At 40.9% G+C, this 19,104-nt stretch overlaps 2 protein-coding genes across 3 annotated transcripts in view; one reads left to right on the top strand and one right to left on the bottom strand.

Annotated features, from left to right (window-relative positions):
- Window positions 1-6,558: 6,558 nt before the first annotated feature.
- On the top strand, window positions 6,559-11,455 carry LOC306760038 (heat shock protein beta-1-like; the record flags this gene model as incomplete). Its single annotated transcript, XM_079245794.1, has 3 exons — window positions 6,559-6,805; window positions 9,337-9,497; window positions 11,276-11,455. The coding sequence occupies 3 exons, from the start codon at window positions 6,559-6,561 to the stop codon at window positions 11,453-11,455; spliced, it is 588 nt and encodes a 195-aa protein (XP_079101920.1).
- Window positions 11,456-17,747: 6,292 nt separating this feature from the next.
- LOC306760045 (chloride channel protein 2-like) overlaps window positions 17,748-19,104 on the bottom strand; it is a 170,267-nt gene continuing 168,910 nt past the window's right edge. For both annotated transcript variants that reach the window (XM_079245811.1, XM_079245810.1), the window contains one exon: window positions 17,748-18,138. In XM_079245811.1, coding sequence (XP_079101937.1) covers window positions 17,944-18,138 — 195 coding nt within the window. In that variant the 3' untranslated portion in view covers window positions 17,748-17,943. The remainder of the gene's footprint in view (window positions 18,139-19,104) is intronic.

The raw sequence follows: 19,104 nt of genomic DNA on the forward strand, positions 1-19,104 counted from the left end.
CCACTCAGACCAACAACCATGCTACATTAAAAGTCATTTAAATCCCCTTTTTTCCTCATTTTGATGCTCAGTTCAACTTTCGGGAGTCGTCTTCACCATGTCTACATAACTACATCTATGGAAATGCTGCCATGTGATTGGCTGACCAGATATTTTTGTTAATAAAGTCCATTGTTGAAGCAGTGAGCTGTGACTGTAGGTGAAACCATCAACAGATTTTTCTGAGGGATGTTCAGGGATGAAGCGCTGCAATATTTTAATTTTCTTCCCACATTTTTTCCTGACTTCTTCATGATGTGAAAAGGGAAAAGACAGACAGTATGGATGTCTATCATCACATCTGACTGAGCTTACTGGACACATCCAAAGATTTAACTATGTCCAGTGATGGGAGTAAAATAATGAAGACCTAAAGGTTACATTCAGGATCAGACTCACCGTTAAGAGCTTTTCAGACACCAAATAAGGCATGATTATTTTATTCCCTCCATTGCTAATGGTGATCTTTACACTTTCAAGTCTGTCTTAGAAAAGTCTGCCTTCTCCTCCAACACCCCTCATGTCATCCCCTCTAAGCTGCTTAAAAAGGTATTTTTTACTGTCAGGTCTCTCATTTTAGAAGGCCAATGTCTTTTTTCCAGTGGTTTCTGTCTTTACTGCAGTGTTTTACCCTTCATTGTTGAGGCCAGAGAAAAATGTTTCTCTGTGTTTTTCCATTTGTTTTGGACAAGAATAATCAGAATAAATGTTTTATAGCAAATGATTGAGATGTTAAAAAGAAGAAGTTAATAATAATGTAACAGTGAAACATGTTAAACCGTAGTGTTATAACAAACACTGTGTTCCGGTTTTACATCCCCAAACCTGTTGGTAGAGATGCTCAGGCAGGTTTATTTACACAACTTTTTAAAATATATTCATCAAACTCACAGCAAATGTACTACCAGCAAATTTACCTGAGTTTTAGACGATCACATTATCGTTCTTGGTTCTCCAGGCAGCTGGAGGGAGCACGTTATCCATCATGGGCGTTTTAAAAAGTAGATAATTTGCCTCTGATGGGGAATGTTGCTCCTTTAGTTGGGATAAATCCATGAAGTACAGCAAAGTCTTCACAACTGTGTTGTAGTTTTTAATTTTTGGAGAAATTCTTGAGTGAAAAACAATCATACAAGGAAAAGCAGCGAGCGGTGCATCGCTCGTTTCTTGTATCAAAAATGTCTTTTTAAAATGGTCACAGTGGATAACGTGCACACTGCAGATAAGATAGAAACATAGCAAACCATGCAATGAGTTCTGAAGGGATTTATACGTAAAAATGATTTCACTTAGGGGAGGTAAGAGGAATCAGACCACCAAGCAAATCACATTTTATATGTACAGGACGGACTGCAACCTCTTCCTGACTACTGTCTGCTGTGGGAGACCATCTGTCCAGTTAAATTCGCTGCAGTTGACTCTAACTTCCCTGAATGGAGTTTTTTGTCCATGTCAGATGATGGTGCAGTTTTAAATTTAGGATTTTATTACAGTGAGAGTGTAAATGAGCCGTAATGAACTGCTTTTCAGTCCCAGTCGGAGACAAAAGAAACAGAAAACTATGCGAAAGAGAGCAGCTTTGTTGGGAATTCAGCTAAATTAATACACTTTTAAATTTCACTGGTTTCAAACAAAGATGTAGAAACATCGAAGATGTATTTGCAGATGATCACACTGTTGAAATGGAAGTTAATTAGTTTCCAGTTGGATCATCTGACGGTCATTTAAGTTCAGAGAAACACAGCTGTGGTCAGACTAACACAATAACCTGTTTCTTTTTCTACTCGTACGTTGTGTCATGCCATCAACGCATGTCACACCGGCTAAATAAAATCCAAAAACTAATATTTTGAATTTCAACATTGACTTCATGCAGAGTTGGTGGTTTTTGCAGGTTTCTGAATCACAGTAAAACCAGTCAAACTCGGTGTTAAACCACTCTGCAACCTTTCCGTGTTTTAGGAAGATTACGGCTGACGTTGGCGGCAGGTTTGAAGAAAGCAAAGACGTCTTTGTGGACTACATCTGATCTTGTGAAAGTTGTGAAGCAGGGTGGAACAGCATCTGATCCTCTGAGCTCAGGCAGCACTGAAAAGATCCGCTTTCTGTTACAGACTTAAAAAGTCTGCTTCTCAGGCTGTGAAAGGAGCATATCCAGGAAGAACTGGGTCAAGACTTAAATAAATCCTAATATCTGAGATTCTACTAAACCTGGAGATGTCTGTGGCTGCTTCAGTTCAAAATACCAAGACATATAAAGCTGCTTCTGTTCAGGTGCAATATTTAAAATATGTTAATCTGGTGACTGGAGTCCAGGGTGTACCCTGCCTCCCCCTGCTAAATGCTGGGATGGACTCCAGTTTCCCCACCACGCCTTAAACTGGAATAAGTGGAATAGAAAATGGATGGATGGATATTTATAAGATTATTGATAATTATGTCAACCATCCTTCCTCCACTTCACAGTCATCTCCGTTATATAATAATTATAGGAAATGAGGAAAAATGGAGGGTCTGCTGGGTCACTTGTACAGTTTATGAAACCAGCAGGAAGCATCATTCAGCAGTTTCTCTCATAACAAAGTTTCTATAAACTGTAAAAGATCTCCAACATGTTGACTCCGGCTCCACTAAATGTCCAATCAGCCCAACTGACTTTCAGACTTTACTGGTAAAAATTACCCAGAATTTATAACAGATGTAAAACAAGAAACATAATTATTGTGCTGCATTGCTTGATAAATATTTAATCATTATTTAATTTCCATTTAACTTTCATACTGTTTTTATCGTCAATTAATTATCTTTGATAACTGAATGATGATTACAATTGAGTGATTAGTGAAATCGTAAAACAACAACCTACAACTTCCAAACCTGACAGCAGACATGTTTGGGCCAAATCTGGACTTTTTTTTTTTTTTTCTCCTTCTAAAAGGTGCTAAAAAGTATATGAGTGACAGAACCTAACCGGAGGTCTGGGGGTTTAATGTTTTTTGCGGTGTATCTGCTGTCAGTAAAGGCTCATTTATGCCCCATTTATGTCCATTAAAAGGCATTTCCAAATAAAAGTCATGGCTTTTATACTTTAATGCGTCTTTTATGTTAGCCTGGTAGCTAGGCAATCCATCCATCAGGGGGCGGGGTAGAGATTAAAGCTCACCTTCGACTTCTGGCATCATTTTCAGATAATGACAAACATAGAAACAGTGGAGTTGATCATGAAAATCTACATTCTCAGAGAGAAAAACGAGACAGCGTAGTGGATGTTGTTAGTCTGTGTAGTCATGAAAAACCGCTTTTTCTTACTCCTGATGTTCCACATTAGCTGTCCCTATGGTATCGGTGGTATTGCTCTGTTTGCCACATCATAGGGCATCTACAAGAGTACTGGAACCAGACCAAATTACACATGTAAAGAATGGTGGATGGAAGACTCCTTATTCATCTTTGGCATAGACCATAAATGAGCTGTTTGGTATTTTCTGCTCTAAAGTTGCCATCCTCATATTTACATGCATCTTTCATGTTGCCATGGTTGTAAAGTCAGTTCATCCACAGTGCTGAGTTCACCTCTACGCTTTGGCACTGGTTGGCAGTGGTAATGCACCATTATGAATTTGTTTTCAATAGTCCAAAAACACCAGAAGAAGTAGTGGAAGAAATCGTGTTTTTGCTGCTCTCAGCTTCTATTCTTTATTTGACAGTTTCTGTTTAATATTTTTCCTGCTCTTCCTCTTCTTCTCTGTTTTCTTTTCCTTTGGCTGGTTGTGTGTCAGCTAGCTATACAACTCAACACTGCCCCCTTTTTTCTGTTGGTTTTGATTTATCTTCTGTGCCAAGTGATGGGTAGATAAGCCCCTTGAAAATGATCAAATTACCCACGTAACTGATGGAGAAAACTGTTTGTCTGCATATCTATCCTCGCCGTTAATCATAAATCAGCTGTAAGACTGTGGTCTTCTGGATAGAGATCTCTAAAGATGTTCCGGATGACCAGTGGTACCACTGTTGCCGGCTTTAACCATCTTCTCTTTGGAAATTCCACCCTGAGTTCCTGTAGAATAATCCATATTCTTGATGTTGCTGTTGTTCATCCAGCCCAACACCAGTGCTAGTTTGTTAGCCATCATCAGTTCATCAGGGTGGGTCTGGAAGTCCCACATGATCTTGGTTTTGTCATTTCCATTCATCTGTACGTGTCCTGAACAGTTGCCATGTTGCCTTCCTTTAGTTCAGTCCTTTTAGTCTTAATACATTTCAGCTGCATTCACCTGGTTTGAATTAAATTTCCATATCCTTGTTGTATATCCTCATGAGATGGATAAGTGAACTGAAGATGTAAGTAAGGTTTTTCTGGAATTTTCTGTATTTCTGGCATCACTGACGTTATTAAAACACTGAGACAAGATCCAGGTTTATTTGAAAATGATTCAGTGTTGTTCAGAAAAGCTAAATGGAGCTTCTTGATGTACTCCTATGCCTCATTAACACCATTATTATATCTCCTGTGAATACTTTCACTCCATGCCTACTGAGATTTACCATCTGTTGGAGGTCAGGAAAGACACTGTTGGGGCCTCCAGTGATCATAATGTGCCACAAGAGAATAAAACCCTTCCCAGTGGAGATACTGGGCCTCTGCTGGGGGAGTTGAAGAGTGTCTGCACATTTAGATTTGGCCTATTTTTCATTATGCTGTTTTTTACATGTACATCATAATTTAAGATAATTTTAAAGGTTTTTAATCATTTATAAATGATATTTGAAACAAGGACAGCTACAGGTTTTACAGGAAAGTCCAAACTGGGACAGTTCTGTTGATGGATGCTGCTTTGTTTTAACTACATAGTCTCAGGTTATATATGTGTTCAGGCGTTCCTGAAGAAATTATTTTTCATTTTACTATTAATTGGCTTTCTTGTGGAAGCAGGGACTCTACAGCTCCCTCACCCGAACCTTAAGCACCTTGAAGCTAAACCTAAAACCTAAAAATTCTCACCCCACATAAATCACTATGGGGATTGGTTTCATTTGCCCTTTTGACTAAGACAATATCAATCTGGTTTTGGAACAAACAACAGTACTGAGACGGCCGTGTTCCCAGCAATGCTGATGGTATGCAGCTTGACATTGCTGTGTTCTCAGCTATGCTGATGATACGCAGCTTTACGTTGCTGTGCTCCCAGCTATGCTGATGATACACAGCTTTACGTTGCTGTGCTCCCAGCTATGCTGATGATACGCAGCTTTACGTTGCTGTGTTCCCAGCTATGCTGATGATACGCAGCTTTACGTTGCTGTGCTCCCAGCTATGCTGATGATACGCAGCTTTACGTTGCTGTGCTCCCAGCTATGCTGATGATACGCAGCTTTACGTTGCTGTGCTCCCAGCTATGCTGATGATACGCAGCTTTACGTTGCTGTGCTCCCAGCTATGCTGATGATACGCAGCTTTACGTTGCTGTGTTCCCAGCTATGCTGATGATACACAACTTTACGTTGCGGTGTCTCCTGATGACCTAGATCTAGCTATAACATCCTTTTGGACTGTATTTTAGATTTTAACTCATGAATGACAAATAATTTCCTGCAGCTTAACCAGAAAATAACATTTTAATTATGGGTACTGAAGAAAAGCAAAAGATCATTTGACCAAAATAACTTCATTTTAAACCTTACAAATGTGTGAAAAATCTGGATGTCCTTTTGGACTCAGAACTGGAATTTATTCCACATATTTATAATGTCACAAAAACAGGATTCTATCATCTTCAAAACATTTAGACTGGTCATTTCTCTCCCTCTCTCCATGAAAAAATGCTTTACAAATAAAATTAGATTTGATTTGACAGGAAGTCTTCATAAGTTGGTGTGCAGCCAGATTCTTGCCTGCACACACAAAGCTTAAAGTATTACTAAAGCGGTTTTGAATGTCATGCTGTTGTGTGATGCTGTTTGGAAGACTGCTGTTTGGTGAGCAGGTAAATATCATAACACTTAAAGGGAATCTGAAGGTTACCTCTTCTTATTTTAGCCTAAATCTTTTTCACTGAAGAAGCTCTCGTATGTTCTGGTTTGTGCTGTAGAGATGAGTTTGTAACTCCACAATCAGATCAGATGAATATAAAAGAATATTGGAGACATTTTGCATTATTGATAAAGCTTTAAACTGTGTGCAGTATCAGCCTTATGGACAACCTGACCTGGCAGTTTGCTATTCCTGGCTACATGCCAGAAACATCTTTAAGAGCTCCTATCAGCGTTATCTTTACAGTGTGTGAGAATAAGAAGAGGTCTCCGCTCCTTATCAAGTTTGTCCGTTACACACTTGGCTCAAGCGGTTGGACAAATATCCATTTATGGATGAAGCCAGAATTGAACACAGATTAGCTCACATTGTGCTCCACTGACCCGCGATGCAGCAAGGCTTTATAAAAACCCACAGCGAAGACGCCAGGAGGACAAGTCTGAGCTCTGCCTACAGTCCAGGTTTGAAGCGTCCTCTCATCCTCGGCTATGGCTTCACTGACCGCTTCCAGCCGCAGATCTTCCTCATCCTATCGCTCCTCATCACGATACAGCACGGCCAGCTCCTACAGATCAGAAGGGTCGCTGAGCGGATCTTCAGATTCTCTTGATACACCTTTAGACCCTTTTCTTGATTCTGCTGATTGTTCCAGTCTGTTTGGAGATGAAGGCCCCGGGGGGGCAAACTGCCTAGCCCCCTTCAGCAGGCACAGAAGATCCTCATATGGACACCTCGGTAAGGGAATGAACCGTTTTGCTTATTCCTGATCAGATGAATTACAATCACATCTGAAACATCAATCTGTCTCCTGTTTTATTCATCGTTTTATTAATTACAGCTATCAACATAATAGCTTGATCAGAGTCACAGATTAACCCTTTCTGACCCGACCAATGAAAATATGTAAGAAAACCTTTTTTTAAAAATATATATATCAATGAGGTCTTCATTTGCCTCAAATATTCTTCATTGTGTTTTCTTCTTTCTCGTGTCCAATAATTAGGTCAAATTCAACAGGATTTTTTGCAAAGTTTTCATCATATAGTGATTCAAAATGTCTCAGGAACTGTGTGTCACACTAATATGCAGTATTATGATGAGATCAGAAGCTGACATTAAGTAGAAACACTGCCTGTCGAGAACAAAAACCATTAGCTTATTGTAATATTAACATGAAAAATACATGCTGTAGATTAATGAAGTGCATTAAATATTAATATAAATGCCCCTTTCCATCTTTTTGCAGATGAGTTGTTGCCATCAGATTAAAAATTAGCTCATATTTTCCATCAGTTTCAGCATCTGATATGTTGTTTGTGTTGTATGGGGATTAAATATGAGATTTGCAAATCATTCAGTTCTATTTGTATTCACATTTTACAGTGACCCAACTTTATGTTTGTTTTTCAAAATAAGAAATATTTATTGCTATTATTTTGTGATCCAATGATGTAACTCTGTAATAAGACACTTAGGCTGCTGTCATTAAAGCACCACTTACACGACTTCAACATGCAGATTATTCAGAAGCCATCTAGACCAGCCTGCATAGTTACTGTTGCCACGTTGTCATCACACATTGTTAAAGAAGGGTTTTTTTTTTGTTTTTTTTTAAATTAATCAGCACCAATTACTAATCAGACCCAGATGTCTGGGTCTTTGTATAAGATGATAAACATGGTGTTCTCTTTTTCAACACAGCGGGATAAAAAGCATCTGTTCTTCATACTATTTGGATGATTAAATGATAATGGCAGAATGAGGAAAAGACCAGTAATAACTTAGATTCATGAGAGCTTCAGCACTGAGGAGGAAACAGTCCTCGTGGCTCCAGACGCTGTGTGCAGGGCCACGCTAAGACCCTGAACTGAGCAGATATATTACAGAGAGGCGCTGGGTGAAGTAATGACCAGAATATTAATAAAACAGTTTATGATGTTACTGACAGATTTAATCAATAATCAGTCTTTAAATGTGAAGACTGAATATTCCTTCATCTTTACGAGTCATTTGAGGAAGGTTCTCTGAATTTTACAGAAATTTGAAACTTTAACTTATATTTAATTTAAATTTGCTTTGTTTTATTGATCTTTTTTATTTAGTTATATTTGATTTATGATTTTTTCTTTTATTTTATGATGTAGACCAGTCTGCTACTTGTTTATTGATCTATTTAATAGGTTGAAAAGCAGCTTGGGTCTACGACGCCCAGTGCAGGCTGAGACCCCTGAGACAAAGCAGCAGCTAACAGCGGGGTGTAGGACCACAGCAAGAAAAAATACCTACGACATATACATGTAGCATAGACACAAATATACATACAGAACTTTGGGACTTCTAGAAACAGGCTAACAAAGATGGCGGTGACCAACCAATCAGACGTTGTGATGATGGATAAGCAGCCAATATGGTCGTCGATGTAGCTGCCCCTAACGGTGGCGATTTCAGGAAAAAGGAGAACTTTTTTTTTTTTTTAAATTTTTTAATTAGATTTATTAGATTTTATTGTGACATTACATATATACATTCATTCATTTTCTGATTCAGGGTCTCGGGGAAGCTGGAGGCTATCCCAGCTGGCTTTGAGCGAAAGGCAGGGTGCACCCTGGACAGCTCGCCAGTCTAATGCAGGGCTACATATAAAGAATAAAAAGTAAATAACTAATTCACATTGAATAAAATATGATATCAAATCTTTGTAAATCACACCTCTTCTTAAGTGTCTTTTCAGGTATTTTCTTCTAAACCCATGACAATGGGTGGCCCCCATGGTGACGGCCTGGGTGGGGGGGTAGCCCCTCTGGTGCACATGTGGTACAAATGTACCTGGCCATTCATATTCTTTTAACTGTTATAGGGGCTAACAGCGCATGGGTGAGAGTTGTTGTTGGGTGGGTGAAAGGGCACTATAGGTGTGTGTGTGTGTGTTTTTATCTATTTTGATGTAAATTGTTTTATTATGTAAAGCACTTTGTATTGTTTTTAAGCACGAAAAGTGCTACAGAAATAAAGTTTGATTTGATTTGAATAACTGATGTGGAAACAAACAAGTCCATTCACAATTGAACCTTTTCACAAAATGAAACTCTGTGTGTACATATCTTAGAAAAGATCTAGATAACAAGTTAATGTCTTGTTAAAAAAAAAAAAAGGAACAAAAAAGTTTCATGTGTGAATGATAGAAAAGTAAAAAGGAAGATAAATAGGGACTTAATTTAGATCAAAAAGGAGAAAAAGTTCCAGCTCTGCTCTGCTTTTCTCTGCAGCTCCTGTAGGTGGCGCTGTGACGGGAAGGCAGACCGGGGGAAGTGGGGGAGTGCGATGTCTGGGTGACACCTACGTCATGTCAGCTGACGTCAGCCAGTTTGAGCCACATGACATCGTGGTGATGGCGTACAACCATCATGTCGTCATCCATGCCCAGAAGGTGTGTGAGTTCGCGTGGAAATTTCACTGAACATGTTGTGTGTTTGTTTTTCACTGAACATGTTGTGTGTTTGTTTTTCACTGAACATGTTGTGTGTTTGAACACACACACACACACACACACACACACACACACACACACACACACACACACACACACACACACACACACCAGAAGCATATATTCAGATGTGTTTGCTTCAAATTTCCTGAAACTTTTTAATCTGCAGCATAAAAAAACCTCTGAAGCCAGTTAAAACAAACTGTGTTGTTTTTATTCATTTACTTTTATGTATCTCACATGAATTTATTATATTTGTTTTTTATTTGTCACTATATTTTCTTTTTATGTAATTGTAAATAAATTGAGGTATTAAGAGATTAACAGAAAGTCAGGCTGGAGGCCAGAAATTCCTCCTCCAGACACCAAACATCTGCTGCTCTGGAGTCACAGAATTAGAAATGCAAAATGTAAAAACCACATTTAGTGTTCGAGAGTTTGTAATGATGAAAGGGGGAAGAAATATATAATCTGGTGAAAAAAAGGCTTTATTTTTTATTTAAATATTTCATTTCCTCATTTTTAGCATTTCGATGTAAAACTATAATATTCTTCACCATTAATTTTAGGTCTGCAGCTTCCGATCAGCAGTGGAGGAAATATTCTGATTACAGATTTAAAATGAACAAAAATAAACAAATAATAAAAATTGAAAGAATTTGAACAGATAAGCTCAAATGAACATTTTAATGCATGCAGTAATAAAAAAAAGAAAAAAAAAAAAACAATGCCACATTTCTTTGAAAAATACAGTATTTTACCGTTTACAGACGTACACAATGATGCTTTTTTATTTATCTTTTTAATTTATTAAATTTAGTCAAATGTATTTTATAAAATATTTATATAACAATCATAATTATATGATGGAAATATTCTGTAAAATTCAGCTTTTTCATTTTCTTTTCCTATTTATCACAAAGGCAAACTTGTGTACTTAGAAAGTCTACATCTATGTTCAGTTACATCATATTTTTATTTATTTTTCAGTGTGATAATATATTGGATGACTCACTAACATCCAGTGAAGTGCTTCATTTACAAACATCCCCTCTTCATTTGTGAATATGCAAGAAAAAAAGCTTGTAAATAGGTGTGCACTATAGTGACCAGTAAGGTTAGATCTGCTGTAGATCTGTTGGATCTCCAGCCTCTCAGGCCATAAAGGTGTTCTGTTCATGATTGGCTGAGAAGCCGCTGGGACTTCTGGTTCTCTTACGGGTGCTTTTTGAGAGTTACATCTGCAGATTTCTCAAGATTCTCTCCATCAGTACTGATATTGTGATTTTCAGGATGATGAAAACGTCGTCGCTATGGCGACGCTGCAGACATTCTACAATAAGTCTGTGGGATACAAAGCGTTAAATGTGGGATTAATGTGATCTGCAGACATCTTCTCTGTTTTCTCTCACAGTTTGAGTTTAACTCTGTTTGAAAGGTGGGTGTGGAAGCAGGAAACAGAAAAACATTTTAACTGCTGTCAGACAGAAAGTTCACAAAGAGAACAGCTCAGGGTTGATCCCCCCCCCGACCCTCCCGTCTCTCTCTTTCACTGCTTCTCACCCTCTTTCGTCGCCCTCACGCCTCTCTTGGCATCTCTTCTCACTCTCTCCCATCCTGCAGCGCTTTCCCATCTGCGACCTTTCTTCTCACCATCTTTTCTCCCCACAGTTTACGTCTCTCACTCCCTCCTCTGACCTTCCGTCTTCCTGCTTCAGGTTCTGGAGGACGGGAATATCAGCAACACCTTCACCCATAAGTCCCTGTTCCCAGAAGACATGGACCCCCTGTCAGTCAGCGGGACCCTTAACCCTGATGGGACCCTTTTGGTGAGTGTCCGCCGGAGTGTGTTGGAGCCTCTGGGGGTCCCCAGGTTCTGCAGCGAGGCTCACCTTTGACCCCAGAGGAGCTTATGGTGTCATCGACATTATAAAACAGTCCTTCTCATGCTGGACTGTGTGGTTTATTATTCCTTCATGGGATTTCTGCAGACGTGACATGTTGGGAAATGAAAGTAGGAATTAGATCGTTGGGGTTTTTTTGTTGGAGCGTGTCTGAGCTGCAGGCGCCGATTGTAAACTAATCATTTTTAAACTTTAATTTGTGTATTTGTATTTAGTTTAGGTTGTTTATTTAGCTTTAAACTGGTGGCTTTTAGTTAAATGTAGTGTTTTTGCAATTATTCAACTAATGTTTATCCTGTTAAACCTAATGATGGCTGTTTTATTTAACTTTTACATGTAAAATAAATTATTCTGCATAAATAAAAACTTTATTGCAAATAAAAAAAAAAGAATTCACCCCTTTAGGTACAGATTTTTATTTGATTTTATGCTATTTAATTTTATGTTACTTAATCTAAATAAAATAAAAAAAATTAAGTTTCATTTATTTAATTTCATGTTACTTTGATTTTATTTAGTTATATTTAATTAACTTAATTATACTTTCTCTAATAAATTACTTTTATTTTATTCTGTACACAGTTTTATTTGATTTTATTTTAATTTCTTGTTCCATTTTAAATTATTTTAAGTTTTATTTTAATTTTACTCTATTTTATTTTATTGTGGGTTAGAAAGAGCTTTTTTTGTCTGAAAGGTTGACAACAACAAATGCTGTTTCTGTGCTGTGGATGAAACACACACACACACACACACACACACACACACACACACACACACACACACACACACACACAGAGACTTATTTTAAAAATCTTTGCTGCTTGTGTAGAGCATCTGCACTGTAATTGGTGGAGTGTAACGCTAAGAGCTTAATGAGCTAAACGTGAATTCGTTAAGCAGACTGCAGCTCGGTCCCTCTGTGAGTCTGAGGCGGGAACAGCAGACCTCTGGAGAGATTTCAGCCTTCTTGTGTGTGTGTGTGTGTGTGTGTGTGTGTGTGTGTGTGTGTGTGTGTGTGTGTGTGTGTTGTAAAGGAAATGAACAAACTAACGAACTGAAGTGAATGTGTAAAACAACATGCATAGTTTCATCAGCAGAGTCCTGATGAAACAGCGTCAGTAACAGCTGGATGTCTGGAAGCAGAGAGCTGCGCTGAGCCAAGCTTACCTTCCTTGGAGGTGGGGCACCCAGACCCCCCTCTAGCACTAGACCTGGAGGTGGGGCACCCAGACCCCCCTCTAGCACTAGACCTGGAGGTGGGGCACCCAGACCCCCCTCTAGCACCAGACCTGGAGGTGGGGCACCCAGACCCCCCTCTAGCACCAGACCTGGAGGTGGGGCACCCAGACCCCCCTCTAGCACTAGACCTGGAGGTGGAACATGGAGACAACCACCTGCTGGCAGGGCAGCCATGCTCAACCCAAACAGTTAACAAAAACAGGAATATTTACTAAAGCTGCTCATAGGTTACTGAAACAAGGGGAGATATCTATCACACAATTAAAAATGATGAAATTTGAAGACTCAGTCCAATTTAAAATCCTTTAAATGTTGCAGGAGGTTAGAAATGATCAATCTCCCAACAGCATCACAAATGTTTTCCTGTTAACGGAGACTGAATTCATCCTGAGAGGAACAAACGTGTTCAACAAACCAGCTGCGACAACAAACTCTTAACTTCTCTGTGTTTCTACAAGAAAATATCAGCTGTAGAGAAAACGTAAAAACATGTCAGTCAGTAGGAAAATAAAAGATTAAAGACGATATAATTAAAAGATATTCATACTTATTGAAAATGTTCTGATTTAATATCAGTCAGATTATTGTGCTTTAAAAGTTCCTTAATGAGGAGTTAAAGAGCCTTGTGTGTGTTTTCTCTGTAATCAGCACGTCCTCACCGGCTCACAAAGACGTCTTTTAAATTCTGGTTTCCTCAAAAACTTTTATTCTACCCCCTCAACTGTTAAATAAGTGTGAGAATTAAATGCTGATCGTCTCGTGTATAAAGCAGTAAAACGTGATCGATGGTCTGTTTCACGGTTACGTTGCTGCTTCGGTGCTTATAGGGTTAATAATCAATGTGATGCAGCACGTTTCTCCTTAAAACCACAAACTTTTCCAGCCTTTTCTTGTCCTGTCTAAAATTTACGTTGCCGTCATTAAATTTATGATGTTTGTGAAACAATAAAACATCATCTGGACAGCAGAACAATCATCACAACCTTCTTCTGTAAACAGCAAAGCGACGCTACTGCAGGACTGTCAGCAGGGAATATCTGTGAAAGACAAACAGGAGTCCAGCTGCTGTAAACGGGATGACGAGGACAGCTGCAGAACGACAGAAAACGCTGCAACAAAACACTCATTTGTTAAAATCTCATTTATTCATAGTTGATGTACAAAAAACAATATTTCATTTTTCGGAGTGAAAAATAGCTCTGGATTTTGTTCAGCTCTCTCATTTGGCCCTCAGGCCTTGCCGTAGTGTACAGTGGAAACAAGATGACCCTTTACAGCTAATGTGCAGGTCAGATTGGACGAGACTCCCCCTGAATGAAGGGGAGGACAGACGGGAGTGTGTTTGTGAGGAGAGCAGATTCACCTCAGAGCCTCTGAAGAAAGTTTCCCAGAAGCCATTTCCCCTCCCGCAGCAACACATCCGGTACGAACGCAAACATTTTCATACGGAGGCCTCCGGGAAACTTCCTCTTGCACCTCCAGGTCCCCTCGTGCACACGTCTTTTTACTCTTTTCAGATTTCTTTATAAAAATAAGGTTATCTCGCATTCATGTCGTCACCAAACGGGGTTACAAAGTGAGATGAACAACTGTTATTGCACAAAAATGATTACTCGCAAGCAGATCATCAAGAAAAACATGTTCAACTTCTCATCTCATGAATCCAGACTGATGAAGTGTGTGTGTCGGCTGGGAAATGAGATGAAACACTGAAATGTCTGCCGATATGGCCAAACAGTGAAAAATCAATGAAAAGCACAAACAAATGAACAAAACCAAATCGGTGGATCAAAGTCAGTCCCCGGGGCGAGTGGATGCAGCGGTTGCCATGGTGACAAGTGCGCACCACCGGGTAATATCATCCACGCCACTTAGATATTAGTGTATGTGTGTGAAAAGTACCTCGTCTACATGCGTGTGACCAGAGAAACCAGCTGCAGACACTCTGCTGTCAATTGCTTGTTCCTACTGATAAAGAGGAGGATTAGGAGGAAGACGAGGAGGAAGACGAGGAGGAGGAGGCACTTGTGGAATGAAAAGTCAACAACAGACCATAAGCTGCTGCCTTCATCATTAATTTCCCTGACTTCATGATCACATTTCATTCTGTGACGCCTTCAAAAGCCACCGACCGCCTTCACCCTGCTAGTGTTGTTTGCATTTTCCAGAAATGTTTAATTTATTAGAAATCTTTTAGACAGCATGTTAAATATTTATATAAAAAAACATTCAAGACAGCATGAAAATCAACTTCGAAATCATCAAATGTGACAAAAAAATATAGCAAATACTACAAAACAAAGCCCAAATCTCTTTCAGAAAGAGAGCAGTCAACACATCAGGATTGGTTAAGACATTAAATTAGGATTTTATATTACAGGAATGATATCAAATATATTAAATCTCTACAGATCTGAACCCAAAAGAACCCCGTTCCCGGTTCAAAATCAGGCAATGAACAAAGCAAATAGATGGAAGATGTCAGAAAATACAGGCACAAGATGGTAAACCATCATCATCATCATCATCCTCTCGTCCCAGATTCTCGTCCGTCAAGCGGTTTTTGGTTTGTTTTTAAATAAAAATAAAATCCACATGCGCGCTCTCATGCAAAGCCATGCTTTGTCACAGTGGGCTGTTTGAGACAAGATGCTGCGCAGCGGAAACAAATCAGTCAGTCAGACTTCTGGACTCAGCTGCATGTCGATGCAGAAGCGAGGGGGGGGGTCGGACTAAACATATCCGACCATCATTGAGTGATTTATGGCGTCGCTGAGGAGGAAGACGCGGTTAGGGAGACCCGCGGCAGACCTGCTGCATCTCTGACCAGTCATGTGATCAACCAGGCTGGTTTTCCTCCACTGCAAACTACCGACACTGTCCCAAACCTGAACCGTTCATCAGACTCGATACGCAGTTTCTGAGACCCGTTTGGTGAGTTTTTATTAAAACAACCTGTTTTCTGTCACCTGTAATCATCCTGATATGTCACATGGCAAACATGCACTACTCTCTGTGGGCTCTGGATGTTAAACTTTCAGGTTAAAATGATGGAAAACGTAAAAAGTTGGTGATGTGGGGATGTTTTGGGGCATGTCAGCAGAATCACAGGACGGTAAATCCTTCCTCATACATACAACTTACTGCATCAATAACTTGCCACGTCTGAGTGTGAATGTACGATGAAGAGGAGTGTTTTGATGCAAGTCGTGACACTCAGCGGCCTGTTCACGGCTCACACACCTCATCTTGTTCCGTTTGAGATGAATCGCCTTGTTCAGAGAAAAGCATGCAGTGAAAAAAGCTCCTAAATGTTCAACAGTCATCTTGAGAAGTTGTAGGTTCATTCTGGCATTAATTAAAATACATTTATGCCTAATTTATTGTGAGTCATAGTATATGCACGCATGCAAATATGTTTTTATTTCCTTTGACGAGTGTTAAAGCGTCAAATAAAGATTTTTCTGCTCATTATTTCATGACTGAGGTTGTAAATGGTTATTTAATTATCACTGTTTAAAGCGGGTCAGTGATGGAGTGTGTTTGTCATGACGGAGTACCTTTGTTGTGTAACAGATGTAATTGCACGAAACGATTTCTCATGTTCGGATCATCAATAAAAGTTAAGAAAAGACTTGTTTTCTGATGAATCTGGGTTGAACACACTGGTCTACGTTCCTGTCTGCCAGCGGATGACATGTAATTCACACAGAAATCTGAGGATGGAAGCAATCCAGCGCTTCTTCGTGTTTAAGGCATCAAAAGTGGTGCATAATCTGCCACGAAGCGGGCGAAAGAAAGACCGGAGTGGCGAGAAGGATGTGTTCACGTTGAGCAAAATGAGTTAAAAGAGAGGAGGAAGCATAAAGGATGGAGGGCTGGAGGAGAAGGAAAACAGATCAATGTTTTTCTGTCAATGAGCGGAGAGCGAGCTGACGAGCCTGCAGCTTTATGGGAGACATGAATTATTAACTGCAAAGTACTTTCTGTTATGTCAGAAATCAGAAACCACACAGCTGATAAAACATTGATGCCTCTGGGTCCCGGAGAACCGGCTTGATGAAGTTGCTTTTGCAGCTGATTTAATAAAAGTGCAGCAGGATCTTTTTTTTTTTTTTTTTTCGTGATTAAACTGCAGCTTCAAACACACCCTGCTGGTCATTAATGGATTCCCTGCAGCGCTTTCACACAGCTGAAGTCTTCAGCGAGGCCTCCTGGATCATTACGTCCTAACTGGATCTGTTCAGGTTGTGTCACCGCGCTAAGGTAATGGGTTAGCTCGCGCCGTGATCAAAGGAAGACAGATGAGAGACCCAGAGACGCCTAATGATGTCTTCGTTCTCCCGGCAAGCCTTGTGCTGCCTGCTCTCCATCCGCCGTGACCATCTTTGGAACTCTGATTACCAGCTATATTTAGATAAACAGAAAACCTCCTCCATCGGAGTGCCTTTCTACGCATCTGCCTCGCCGAAAGCGTGGTTGTCGCTACAGTACGAGGGGGGGGGGAGTGTAGAGACAGACAGCAGGAGACGCCAACGCGCCAGCAGGCATGTGTGTGTCCACACGCCGCCACCTGTCCCTAAAGACCCAAATGTTTTCTTAAAAAAAATCCTGCAAGATAAAGTCATGAGCTTCCCTCCTTTTCACACACACACACACACACACACACACACACACACACACACACACACACACACACACACACACACACACACACACACACACACACACACACGCGCGCTACAGTCCTCATCACTGCCGTTAAAGTGGAAGACTCGTTCAGAAGAAAAACTTCTGCAGGTCCAAACTTTGCTCTGGACTCTAAAGAGACATGCAACGATTTAAAAACAGAAAAAAAAAAAATCCCTTTTCGGTAAAAACGATTGGATTCGATCTCGCTTTGGGCGAACCGCTCTGTTCCAGGGTCCCAAGGGTTAAACGGAGACCGGGTCACGGATTGTGTCCCCCTCTTCCGGAGGAGCGTCGGGCTGGGTCAGTGCGAAGCTCCTGAAGAAAGCACTGGATGGACCATGAAGCACACCAGGAGGTGCTGGAGGAGGCAGAGGAGCAGCTGGGGAGTGGAGGAGGAGGAGGAGGTGCAGCTGGAAAACTACATTCATTATTAAATATTGATCCTTCGCCCTGAGGATTTCTGCATGTTTGTGGGTTTGGAGATTAAAGATCTCATTACGTGCTCTTCCTCCACCTGCTCGTCTTCCTCCTGGCGGCGGGCTTTCCTCTCACTGGGACATCTCGTCCGACTCGGACGGCATGTGTTCTCGTGGCAGGGAGACACTCTTGTTGCGGTCCCACAGCTTGTGGAGCTCGGTGGCCTCTGTCTCGCTGCTGCTGGTGCCGCTGTCCCTGAAGCTGGCCAGGGGGGGGCGCACCTTCACACCTTTTACCGTCACTGAGCCCTCGATAGCTTTACGCAGCTGCAGGAAGAAAAACAGGAACGTTTATCGTTTTGTATCTAAGTTTTTTTTAACTGTTAAGCAAGTTAACATGCATCCATGTTCTTGAAGCTTTAGCAGGTAATCTTGCTCAGAGACATTTATTTTACTCTGGGTGAAGTGGTTCATCGCCCTGATAGTAGTCTATACATTCTGTAATCATGATCAATAAGAAATATAGTTAGACCCCTCAGTTTACTGTAAATCTGTAAAAACTCTGACCAATCCAAACGTCCCGACCCGAATGGAGTTGTTCATTTCTTATATTTCGTAAGCTTCTTCTCCCCCCTCCAACATCGCATACCTCATTGCCACACCCTGCATATAAATAGCGTGTTAGGAGGAAAATACAAAGTAGTGAAGAAGAAACTCAGAAGGCAAACGGGGTCGAGTCGCTGGGTCAACAGCCTCAGCAGGGAAGCCCAGACTTCCCTCTCCCCAGCCACATTTGCCAACTCTGCGGGGGGGATCCCGAGGCGTTCCCAGGCCAACCGAGAGATATAATCCATCCAGCGTGTCCTGGGTCTTCCCCGGGGTCTCCTCCCAGATGGACGGGCCCGGAACACCTCACCAGGGAGGTCCAGGAGGCATCCTGACCAGATGCCCGAACCACCTCAACTGGTTCCTCTCGATGCGGAGGAGCAGCGGCTCTACTCTGAGCCCCTCCTAGATGACCGAGCTCCTCACCCTATCTCTAAGGGAGAGCCCGGCCACCCTGCGGAGGAAACTCATCTCAGCCGCCTGTATACGAGATCTCGTTCTTTCGGTCACGACCCACAGCTCATGACCATAGGTGAGGGTAGGAACGTAGATCGACTGGTAAATCGAGAGCTTCGCCTTCTGGCTCAGCTCCTTCTTCACCACGACAGACCAGCGCAGAGTCCGCATTACTGCAGACGCCGCACCGATCCGTCTGTTGATCTCACGCTCCATCCTTCCCTCACTCGT

The sequence above is a fragment of the Telmatherina bonti genome (genome assembly GCF_933228915.1).
Source record: "Telmatherina bonti genome assembly, chromosome: 9".
NCBI classification, from domain to species: Eukaryota; Metazoa; Chordata; class Actinopteri; order Atheriniformes; family Telmatherinidae; genus Telmatherina; species Telmatherina bonti.